Source organism: Chiroxiphia lanceolata, chromosome 1 (assembly GCF_009829145.1).
Source record: "Chiroxiphia lanceolata isolate bChiLan1 chromosome 1, bChiLan1.pri, whole genome shotgun sequence".
Taxonomy (NCBI): domain Eukaryota; kingdom Metazoa; phylum Chordata; class Aves; order Passeriformes; family Pipridae; genus Chiroxiphia; species Chiroxiphia lanceolata.
Genome location: NC_045637.1, coordinates 50,735,210 through 50,747,943, shown reverse-complemented (window position 1 = coordinate 50,747,943; position 12,734 = coordinate 50,735,210). Strand labels below are relative to the sequence as shown.

The 12,734-nt window shown below is 39.1% G+C and overlaps 1 protein-coding gene across 1 annotated transcript in view; it reads left to right on the top strand.

Moving 5' to 3' along the window:
• The first annotated feature begins 448 nt into the window (after nt 1-448).
• The window catches only part of MYOM1 (myomesin 1), a 72,559-nt gene continuing 60,273 nt past the window's right edge, over nt 449-12,734 (top strand). Inside the window, 2 exon segments of the mRNA XM_032696437.1 lie at nt 449-551; nt 4,122-4,610. Of these exon segments, the coding sequence (XP_032552328.1) occupies nt 4,183-4,610 (428 nt within the window). The 5' untranslated portion in view covers nt 449-551; nt 4,122-4,182.

The following is a 12,734-nucleotide window of genomic DNA, read 5'->3' as shown; positions in this document are numbered from 1 at the left end:
AGAAATATCTGTATTACATATACCTTGGCTTGGCATTAAAAAAAAAAAAGGAACCCATAAAATATTCACATTCTTGTACCATGGCAAGGTCAATACAGGGACTGGTATTCCTTAGTTTCTGACTCATGACACAATATTTTTTTTTGTTCTCCTAAATCTGATTTAAGTAAGGAAAAAGTTCCTAGAAATAATTTTGAATTGGAATGCTGTTTTTATACAGAATTTAGTGAAGATACTTTCAAGGGAGAACTCTCAGTTTGAAGCTGCTGTCATCATGTCTTTGCACAGAGATAGTACAGGGTATCGGTATCTGTCTCTGTCTCTCTCCCTCTTCGATGTTATATTTATAGCATCCCCCTGGCCATAAAAGGTATGGACTGGGGCTCTGACATTCCACTGACTGCAGGCATTATTTTTGTTCTGGACCTTGAAGTCTAGTCCTTACCCCTCGTCCTAACTACCTCTTTCTTTGCTGGCTTCATTGTTGCTGTATTTTTGTGCTATTCACCACTTGAGAGCTATTTCATTTGCTGCCATTCATTTGGGTCCTGGTAAGTGTTTCTTTATGCCAGAAGGCTTTATGTGTTCAATTATTTTTAATCTGAATCTGTAATGCCGAGCTCCCTTTATTCTTCTAAGCTCAGCAGTTATTTGAGGGACTTGTGGATATGAACTGAAAACATCTGAGGATTCAGCTGTGAAAAAAACCAAAGTAGTGTAAAAGCTTTTTTACTATCACTCAGCTATTATTGTATACTGTCACAGTACTCTCAAATGAAGCATGGCTTACTGAGATACAGGAGGAGTTTGTCATGTAACCTCCTTTGGGTTTACAAAATGTGTAAATAACCTAAATATTTTCTAGTTGCATAGGATGTCTTGTGATTTTAAAGCCATTGACTGAGCTGAAGGAAATGGTATCTTTTTTTTTTCCTTCTTAGCAGAGTTGTTTTCTTTTTTTTAATCTATTTCACTATTTCACTGATTCGTGGAGTAGATCCTTAAAGAATTACATAGACTGGCAAACAGTGCAATAGACAAGTAAAATCACTTCCTTTAGTGTGCTGCTATGACCTATGGACAAGTACAGAACTGTCTGCTCAGTAGTCATTGTAAAAATTCAGTTGAATAGCTGCTAACATGTAGCTCCAAAAACTGCATATTCACCTAACTATGGCCACTAAATTTTTTAGGCAAAGCTCTGTAGATATGAAATGCTACACAGATCTTGAAAGGAAATGTTACTGTCACACTGAAGGGGCCTGGTTAATGGACACAGTCAAAGTGGGTGTAGGTAGCATGGATTTTATAAAACTTGAGAGTTGAGAGTCAATCTGATAATCACACAGTGCTCCAGATAGGAGCAAAGTTCTTAGAAGGTTCTGAGTTTCTTGTCATCTCTGATAGTGTCACTCTGATCAGACTAGTGTAACCAACTTATTCTGACCTATGAGCAATTCTTGATGTTTCAGAAGAAATATAAAACATTACTCATAGTGTGATAAAATACCTATAAAAGGAGTTTCCTCTTATAAAATGTGAGTCAGTGTCCGTCTTTGATTTGAACCAGGAAAGATGACTTTGTGCTCAGCTCCTGCCTTACTGCCTTAGTTCTTATTCCTATCACAGACTCTTAATCCTTAGGACAATGAAGTCCAGACCTTATGAGTTTGAAAGAAAAAGGTTTCCTTTGTACACGTTAGCCTGTTCTTTTGACAAGATGTAGATTAAGTGCCTCATTTAACTTCTCAAAGGGCAACAAATGCAGAGCTTTGTGGTTGTAGATCACCCTCCTTACTTCAAAGCCTGAAAGGTTTGTGGGAATCCCTGAGCAACAGGACTGAATGGCTTTAGCATTGTGCCTGTTGTATGTGAGATGAATCCAGCCAATGCTGCAAATAAAGCTGGTGAAGACAAAAGGAGACAACTGTGGTACTCTGCATAAGGAAAACAGGATGTTCTCATGTTCGTTCCCTTTCAGAGTACAAGCCAATACTAATCTATACGCCTTAACATTGCTCAGCAGAGATCACCACGACTTGCAAATCCTAAACCTAACTAACCAGATCTGGGAGAGAAAGCAATGAAGAAAAATGAAGAAAAATAAATCTTCTGAAACTAGGAAAAATAAGAGAAATTATATTCTACTGGTAGTTAACAAAGTGAAATAACTAGCAACACAAACTACTGACAAGTATTAGAGACGATGATACTAGACAGAATAATTGTGTTCTTTTAGACCGACATGAAAAAAATAGATAGCATGAGGAATAAGGGAATTAAAGAGGAACATCATTTTTTACCATAGAGAACAATGAGCTAACACTTTCCCATTCCTCCGTATTCCTTAGATAAAAATAAAGGAAATGCATAACCTGGTCTCCTTGAAGTCACTGTTTCACTGTGATGAGGATATCATCAATTTCTTTTACATAAAGACTTCTGAAATGAGTTTCTCACTTGTTGACCTTTTACAAACAAATTATCTACTCTGTTATGCTACAAAGAACATCTCCCTTGAGAGACCCTGCAAGTTTTCCTCTTTGTTGTTTTTTGACTGGTTGCTTGGGTTTTTTTGGTTTTGATTTTTCATAATTTATCTTGGTTAGGGTGAGTACCTTATCAGTTATCAAAGAAAATAGTTTGTAGTTTCTTGACTTGCTGTCAGAACCAAATACTAAAGAAAAAGACAAGGACTGAAATATAGGAAGCATAAAAACCACAGGGAAAAAAACCCACAGAATCACAGAATATTCTGAGCTGCAAGGCACCCATAAGGATCACAGAAGTCCAGCTCCTGGCCCTGCACAGGACAACCCCACTCAAATATCTTGATTTTCATGAAGTCATGGTTGCTCTCCAGTTCTGTAAGTGTATTTTATGTAAAAAAATTAGATTTTTTTTCATTAGGATGAATTAAAAAAGAAGCAGAACAAGTCTCTTAATGTTGTAATTGATATTTAAACACCCAATAACAAACACCTCTCACCACTGTTTTTGGATCTTTTTAAAATCATTCTAAACATTCTTTGTTGTAGCTCATCTCTATTAATGATCAGGTATCTTTTCAGGGATACTCCTAGACATGTTGTAAGCCTAAATAGAAGAAAAAGAAGGGTTATCACGTGAATTAGTAGAGGCAAGCTTGCATGTCAAATAAGAAAAAGTCAGTTTTAACAACAGCAAAATAAAACAAATGCAAAATAAAGTCTGAATTGACAGCTTAAAAATAAACAAACAAGGGAAATCCTTTCCGCACTCAACCTTCATCCCATTTTGAGAGGGGAACTACCTCTCACCTGATCAAATTTCCTAGTACAAGTAACTGCAAGACAATCCACTGATGACTGTGCAAACTGAAACTCAGATGGGGCTATTTTATGGAGGAAGTTTCTTGACAATCTTGAACACGACATTCTAGGTTAAAAAAAGGGTTCATTTGGATTAAGGAGCATGATATTATTTTACCCACTGCATACAGATTGTATCCCTGATTAAACTGTAAAGGTATGATAAGCCCTTTTAAATTGAACGTTAGTATCACATATAAAATAAGCAATGTAATATGCACGTTTACAGGAAAACTGACAGCCTTCTCAATATTAATGTTTTTATTCATTGTTAAAATACTAAATGGAATATTAAATTGAATCTGGAAATTGGATTAAAATAATGAAATGTTCATATATTTTTATTTCGGCCTACGTAACCTTGTTGGAATTGCTCACAGCTTTAAAATAATTTATTACTCTATTGTAATTGAACAAAATTATTTACACTATCTCTGAAGAAACCAGGCACACAAAGTTTCATTAGTTTGCAGTAATGAGTGGAGAAGTTAAGCATGTAAAACTTGAATAGTTGGCAGTAACAGGAAGGCCAACTACAAATGAAGGGACATATTAGTGCAAAGGTTTCTGGTCATGATGGATGACATATGACCATCTTGAAATTTAAAGATGAATCTATCTGAAAGTTGGTCACCTCATACAAAGATAACCCTGAACTCATTGCAGTTGATTTTACAAACCATGTTAGTCCATATGAAGTTACGTATTCCTTGTATGCTACTCAGGAGTTTCCTTGACAATAGTCCTCATGTTTGATCTGTTCTTTTTCAGACACCATCCTGCTTATTAACATTCAGAAGTGTGCAGTGAAAAGCAAAATTAGGAGACACCCATGATGTCTTTACCTTTCTACCAAAGACACCACGAGCACTATGACCGTGCGTACCGCCATAAAGCACTGACATCCACTGTAAGCCAGTACCAAAAGGAAACAAAGAGTAAAGCTGCTGTCTATGCTCAAGGATCCACAGCTTATGCCAGGGGCTCTGCGGCCTATCGCCATGCCTCTGCAGCAGGCTTCAGCCTCGACTCCTCAGCAGCATACAGTCATGGCTCCTCAGCCTACGACCTGGAGTCGGCAGCCTACAGCTATGGATCCACAGCCTATGATCACTCTGCTGCACAAAGCAAAAGATCTGCTGCCTACAGTCTCGACTCCGAATCCCTCAGCAGGAGCTCAGCTGCCTACAGCCATGCATCTGAATCCATCAACAAGCTGGCTGCAGCCTACAGGCTGGGATCTGAAGCCTACAGTTTAGGGTAAGTAGATCCATCTTTGAAACAGCATTCCAGTACAAAAATGTCCAACCAACTCCCATTGAAATCAATGGCAAAACTCTACTCCTCTTCCACATAAATTGTCCCTGTAGCTTGATGTTAATGTGTTTTCTTGGTGTGGTGTTTTTCATTTGGCTTTGGGAATGGCAAGGGCTGTGGTCAGCTTAGTTTGTTGGACTAATTCATGTGTGATGGTTGGACTGGCATAATAAGAGCACTGGCAATGCTGGTGTGGCTGAATAATGACATATTCATGTTCCAAAATGATTAGGCATGAGCCACCTCTCCTTCCAAGTTGTTTAGCCATATTAGAACAGCTGAATTTAATATGAAGAGTTGAGACAGCTTTTGGGTTGAAGCCGTCTCTTACCTGACCAGGATGAAGCAGTAAAAGGACTAAAAGCTGTTCATGCAAGTTTGAGCTGCCCTGTCCATATATCATTAACTTTTTTTTGCCCTAACGGTTTCACTTTTATACTGACTGATTCAAGAAGTTGAAATTTACACACTGTATATTGGTTGAGGCATACTATTTCCAAAGTAGGAATATCCTGAAGTGTCCCTCTTGCATTAGAAGAGCAGCTATGCTTAGCTGCCATGTTTTTCTGCTTATTTAAGATTATAAATATTGCTTAAGCAATGACATTAGCAGAATATTTTTGATATAGTAGCCTTATATTGTTTGTATGCATATATCTCAGAGATTTACAGAAATTAGGGGAGTAATAAAGTAAGATTAGAACAGCTGTTAGCAACAAAGGAAATGATCAACAAATTATAGCCCAAAACATCTGCTTGCTGTTATATTAATATAAAATTTAGAGTATCGTTAGAAGAACTGATCAAGACTTGTCAACAAGACTGCCCAGGGAAGTAGTGGAATCATCATCCTTGGAAATGTTCAAAAAACACGGGGAGCTGGCACTTAGGGACATGGTTTAGTGGTGTGCTTGGCAATGCCGGGTTAATGGTTGGACTTGATGATCTTAGAGTCTTAATGATTCTATGATTCTACAGCTGACTGTCTCAGGCTGGGTAATATCCAGTCTTTGCTGTTGAAACAATTTCACTTGTGCAGGTAATTAACCACTGAGTGAAGCAGTGAGAACCTCATTTATAATATGCTGGTGAAGGGAAGTAAACTGGAGGTGCTGAGACTGAGGGTTATGTTTCCAAAGAGAGTTGTGTAGGGCAAAATATCCCAAATATCTGCAGTGATGCAGTTATGCCTGTGCTCTGTTGCTTTCCCTAACCCAAAGCCTCCTTCTTGTCACAGAAAAGATTCCCATAAAAAATAGGAACATTACTTGAAGTTGTAAAAAATTATTATTAAAAAAAGCTGTTTCTCAGTCCCAGTTACAAGCACTTCAGTTGTCATATGAGTGTCTTCTGAAACCTGTATATTTTTAATAAGAAGAATTCTAATGTCAGCAAAGTAATATTAAAAGAAATGAAATTGCTTGATTGGGAAAGAACTTGCAACATTTCCAGGTTTCCTTAGGTTTTGTTCAAGATAATAGCTTTTGGTTTAAAATACTATATTTGCACATATAGTACTCCATAGCACAAAACTTGCCAGTAGTTTCATATGCTATCCTGGCAATCAGAGATAAGAATGTCTCAACTGTAATTTCTTTTTCTTTTCTGTGGTCCTGTCATTGTGTTGGAGACTTGAGAAACACGATGCTGCTATGTAAGATGAGGGCTCTAGAGATTAGACACCTGTGGTTCAAATCTCTCTTGTACAAAACTTAATTAACATATGAGAGGATATGTTTCTGAATGAAAATCTCAATATTTAATATGGTTTTATGGTTAATATCGCCTTTATGTTAGTATTTACTTTGGTTTTGCAGCCCATTTTTCTGCAATTTGCAAGAGGTAAAGTGGAACAAACAATGTGACTACAGTTAAATGTAGTGCCTATTTGAAGTAACTCTTTCCAAGTTTGTGCTATCTTCCCCAGATGGCCTAAAATACTTCAAGAAGTAACATGGAAACAAAAAGTGTTACTAAAATAAATTGGGCAAATGAAAAACTTTCTGTTTTCACCTCTATGAAGGTAATGGCGCAGGAAAAAAAAAAAGAAAACAATAAAAAGGAAATGGGTCTTCAAATTTTTTCAATTTTTAAGAGGTAGAAAGGGCCTTGAATATAAATATCTAAATGACCTCAAGTGATGTTCATATGAAACAAGAATAGACACGTGAATCCAAATCCAAGCAAAATTTTTCAGCTAACAATTGATTATTGAGTATCACTAGATAGTAATGTCAAATATACACTTATGTATAATGGATATAGTTTTGTGGATAAACACCAACAAGCCCAACAGGAAAATTCAAATACTAAGCTCTTTATTCAGGTCACTTCTTTTTTTTTATCTAAAGTAGCCTCTGCTATACTTTAGTATTTTTGCAAAATCTAAGTTGCATCCTTTTCTGTAGTCACCGTACAGAAGAGTGTTCATGAAGCAGCAGTGTTGATGTGTAGTTTGTGCTATATGAGGATTTTATCACAGGGAAAATGGTGGAGAAGGACTAGGGACTAGGTAACCTGCAAGACCTTGATCTGGACCCAATTCTCTGACTTTGAGGTCCCACTTGAGTGGAAAACATGCCCAGAGCATGGACATAGACAGCTTGAAGGAGCCACAGCTTGCTTTCTCATGAGGACAAAAAAATCTCCATGTGCAAGTAGACTCTCCTTCCCCACATTTCAAGTCTTCTTCACACCATTACAGCTTGAAGAAGTAAAAGGAGAAAAATGAAAACTGGCAAAAGCAAGAGCAAGTATGCAATCTTGCAGCTTTGCTGATTACAGTTTGCAAAACTGCAAAACTCTTGGCTCCTATAAGAAAGTGCGTCTCACTGTGTAAAGATTGCCCCTTCACACCCAGCCCTCCCCACCAGCTCCCAGGGCTGTTTGTAGCCACACACTGCTTCTTTGGCTTCAGTAGAGGCAGGAGAAGGGGGGTGTGCTGCTTCCCCTGAGGTGTGGGCAACATCTATGCAGGTGAGGGGTGGCAGCTCTCTTGCTTAATCCGATGTTGTGACCATCCATCTTCTTCCCTATCCAATCCTCAGGGGATGCCAGCATGGGCAGGTTGGCTCCTGTGGGAGAACCTTCAACAGCAACGCTCCATCCTCCATGTGTTTCTGAGAAGCTTTGAGTCAGATCTGCAAAAGCTACTTATAGCAGTACAGGCCCGTCAAACAGGATTTCTGGATTAAACTCATTAACCTCTTTTTTGGGAAGCTCAGTCATTTGCTTTTGCTCGATCTTTCACTGCTTTTCCATGTGTTATTTTTCTGTCTAGCAGCATCAGAAAATCCCATTGTGTCACAGACAGATTATCTACCACCAAAAGGGCCAAACACTTCCTTAGAGGGAAAACAGAAGTTACTAGTGTGGCTCAGATGTTTGCATGTATTTTGCAGGTCAAATAAAACAGCAAAGAAGATGTGGTGTAATTCAAGTAAACCAACCAGACAGAGGAGAGATGTCATACTAACTTACAATTAATTAGACTGCCAGACAGTGAGAGTAAATGTTCGTCTGAGCAATATTGTAACCAGGATTGTGACAGGGCTGGGTAAATAATACACTTTCAGAAACATGAGAGGACCATGATCTTGGCACTGCTCATCCTTTGGTTTATTATAGGTGAGGGTTAAGAAGGCGGCTTCCAGACGTCATAGTCAAGCATGGAATTTATTTTAATGAGACCTGCTATGTGGAAACAATTCCCCTTCAAATAAAATTGTTGTGGAAGCTGTGTTAGGGAACAGAATGATTATTGCCAGCAATATTGCCTGGACTTGTGACAAATCTGTCAACAACTTAAAATTAATATAGCCACCGGAGCGCATCTCTCATTTTTAAAGGCTGCCTTTAAAGAGCTCTTCTCAGAAAATCTTTTTTTTTTTTTTCCTTCCTGTAACTGGGTTTGTCAATCCACTATCTCCTCTCTAAAGTGAGTAAATTAAAACACAGAGTATTAGGAAAGAAGTATCTACTAGAAAGACAGCCTGGAAAATGCCTCTTGGCTAATGGACTTCATCCAGCAGCTACAGCTGGTGCAGACATTGTGGATGCCACCATCCCTTTTTGCTGTTGGAATAAAGTGAGAGAGAGATGTAACAAAAGCATGCCAAGGACATGATTTTGTAGTGGTGTAAAAGATCTTACAGGTGCCTTTTCATGCAGGACTGAAATAACTAAGGAATAGGGTGTTGCAGCCTGCTCCCAGAACACATTCTGGCAGCATGCTCTGGGAGCATTCTGGCCGACAATTTCTACATTAGCTGGGTGCAGAATCTCTTTGTGCAGGGAGGGAACCCTGTTTCTTCATGCACAGAAACAAGGACAGTGATAACACAGTCTCTGTCTGAGAATAAGAAATCAAAACAAAACCTCTGTTTGGGAGTTTCAGAAGCCCTGCATAATGTTGTTGTCTTTAGTTTCTCTGTTGGACTAGGGGGGGAAAGCTAATAGCATCTGTTTTTTGCATCTCTGCAGGACAATGCCTGTGACTTTAGTATTTACAACTCAGTGACTCTACTGAGAAAGTAGAAAAATGCTGGCATTGATATTTTAACATGCTGAAAAACACCAAGAAATGAGGACAGTAGGCTTGGACCACCAACCTTGATAAGGCAATACAGATAGTACCTGACCTGGAAATAAATATACATATGCTAGCTAGGCATATCAAATGAGGCTGAAAGATGTTAAAAGGTCATGGTACTGTTCCTCCCTATGAAACTAGAGAACGCTGATACCCTGCTCCTTCTCCTCCAGGGAGATTCTGTTCCACATATCAGGTAAAAGGTTGGAACATTTTAAAATAAAGGGCAAGATTTTAGAGTCTGGTTCAAGAAAGCAGAGTCCTCCTTTGGGCCACCTAAATAATGGTTGTAGACAGGATTTGGGTTTTGTGTTGTACAGTAGGAAATAGTAATAACACAAAAGGTAAACAGGGAAATAAACCCCATGATAGAATCTGTTTTCCCATCTAAAGAGCTCCATTTGAATAAGCATTTCTACTAGCCTTCCTATAGCTCTGCCTGATCAAAAGCAAATGACAGGATTTGGAAAGGAGAAACATTTTCTGCTGCTTCAAATTTATTTATCTCAGCTCATGGCTTATGCAGTGCAATTCTAAAGAAGATTTTAGAGTGACTCTGAAGATCTCTCTGAAGACACCAGCTGGGTGCTCTGGTGTGATCATGGAGCAATTAGAAATTTAGGAAGAGCTGTGAAAGAAAGCAAAAATAAACCAGAAAGCATATTGTGCCAGTGTATTAATCCAAGGTATGATGGTAGTTGAAATACCAGGTGCAGTTCTGATCATCTCATCTCAAAATGTACAGTCTGAAACTAGGAAAGGATCAGATATCTGCAAAGAGGGTAGGGGGAGGTGTGGAATGCTTTCTGTTGGGGGAAGGTAAGACCCTGGGGCTCTTACCTTGGAAAAGAGACGAATATGTGCAAGTGATGTTAATGAGTGATGTGATAGATGTGCAGAGAGTGAAGAAAGAAAATTTTTCACCCAGTGTGACATGTAAGCACAGAAGAGATTATAAAATGGCAGATAAAAACAGGTTCAAAAGAAAATGCCATTTTCATATACAAAATTGTAAGCTCACTGTTACAGCCAGGATGCAACCTCTGGCTCAGGATGTCTCTAGTCTTTACTTGAAACTGAAAGGTTTTATCAAGGGATTTTAGTCTCCATGAACTTTCTTTTTACCCGTTCTTGACCAGGAACTGGAAACTGGTCTAAAAGCACCACCAGCAATATTCAATGGAACACTTCTCAGCAGTGTCTTCCTTAGTCCAGATCAACTTTCTGAAAGAGCAAATGACTGAAGGAAATTGATTGGAGTGTTGTGTTATTAAACTGAGAATAGCAGATAATTAGAGGATCCACATGGATCCATTACTCAGCTCACAATTATTATATGCATTTTGGATAGCTGAGTGCTCTCTCTCCTGTACCACTCCAAAGTATTGCTTTTAGGAGACAGCACAGCTCTTGTTCAACTGCCACTTCCAAGGAAAGAAGAGAGGAAAAGACATCTAGAAAGATGATTTTCTGTTCCTGAGAACATACACACAAGAACCGACCAATGGATGCTACAGCATGAAGGATCCAGGAGTAATATCATCATGGCTGGGCTTCGTGAACGAAGATTTGGGAAGGCTCTATCCACATTTGTTACAGGCACGCTGGTGGCTTATGAGGCCAATACGAGATAGACATGTCCGATTGCAAAAGGCACAACAGAAAGACTCCTTAGATGGTATATTCTGCAAGACACGGTTCTTTCTGTGTTGCCTTTTCTCCTCAAGAGTGATCCTGCGTGTGTTCTCGAAGGAGACAGCTGCGTTATAGATGGTGTGTCTCCAGGCCTCCCTATTGGAGGCCAGAGTAGACCAGTTATGGTGATCGATATGGCCAAGGCTGAGATGTTGTTTCAGGGAGTCCTTGAATCTTTTCTTCGGGGCTCCTCTCATGCGGCAGCCAGTGGCAAGTTCACCATAGAGCAGGATCTTAGGGAGGCGGTGGTCCTTCATCCTGGAGACGTGCCCTGCCCAACGCAGCTGTGTTCTCATCAACATGGCCTCTATACTTGTGACTGCTGCTTGCTCTAGAACAGATGTATTGGTCACAAAATCTGACCAGTGGATGTTTAGGATTGTATGGAGACAGCGTTGATGGAAGCGTTCTAAGAGACGCAGGTGGTGGCGGTAGATGACCCATGATTTGGAACCATATAAGAGAGTAGACAGCACTATGGCTCTGTAAACACTGATCTTGGTGCTTTTCTTCAAGTGTTTATTACGCCATACTCTTTTGTGGAGTTTTCCAAAAGCACTATATGCCTTTGCCAACCTGTTGTCTATCTCCCCGTCAATCTTACCATCCGAGGAGATGAGGCTACCTAGGTAATTAAACTGCTGGACTGATTTGAGCTCTGATTGGCCAATGGTGATGTGAACATACACACAAGAACCGACCAAGGGATGCCACAGCATGAAGGATCCAGGAGTAATAACCTAGAAAATAATCAGGTGGCTGCAGCAAAAGTTCCTTAATCAAGAGACATTGTTTAGCAAACTCAGAACTGAGTGGCAATCAGCCGTGCATGTATGCTGTTTTTATCCTAGTCATCATATCTCAGTAAAAGTCCCAGTTCCGTTTCTATTTCTCAGGCTTCATTATGATAAAGATCTCTGGCATTCATCTGAAGGATTCAGGGGATATTTTTGTAAAGTGAGATATGGAAGGCAGAAAAGATGAAGGTGAGATATTCAACTTCAAACACTTGCAGTGTTTAGGTAAAAAATACAACTGTCAAACAAAGACAGCCCATAGGAATTTATTCTTTCCTTTTCAAATAATTTTAGAGCGTTGTAAGTGAAAGATAGGAAATCCCCACTATCATATAGGAATTGCGTCAACATAATGCCAGCAGAGAGTGATGGGAATTTCTATGCATGCCCCCCCATTAATTCCCTACACGAGTGCATAATCTGGACTGTATATGAAAACTAAACTGTCAGCAAGGCCAAACTCTCCTTTAGGAACAAAGTGGTAGTCTGGATTTAACAGCACTGTAAATACCTGAACTGAAAGTTTTACCACATTTTTCAACTACTTTTATGAAAATAGAAACTTCTTGATATTTTAACTTAAATTCAAATAGTACCATTCCCTTTCTTGATCTAGAAACAACCAGGAATCAAGTAGCCTTCCAAAAGGTCCAGCCTAAAGCCCTGAGGAAATCTGATGGCAGTCAGTGTCAAAATTCCAGGTTTGTCCCATTTTAAAATAAGACAGGAATAAAAGTCATCTGCTAAGTAAAGAACTGCAGCTCATTACAGACTATAGTTCAATTATGAAAAGTAATGGAAGTAGTTTGCCTTTGATGTTTCACATCACTTATTTGATGATGAGTTCTCCCAATACATTTGTGGTTTGCCCTAGTGATTGTACCACATCATTGTACAATCCAGGAGCTAGGCCATTGCACATCCTGCTTCACAACATCCTTTTTATAGTACTCTCTCTGGACTGTGCCCAAGTGTTTTCTGCAT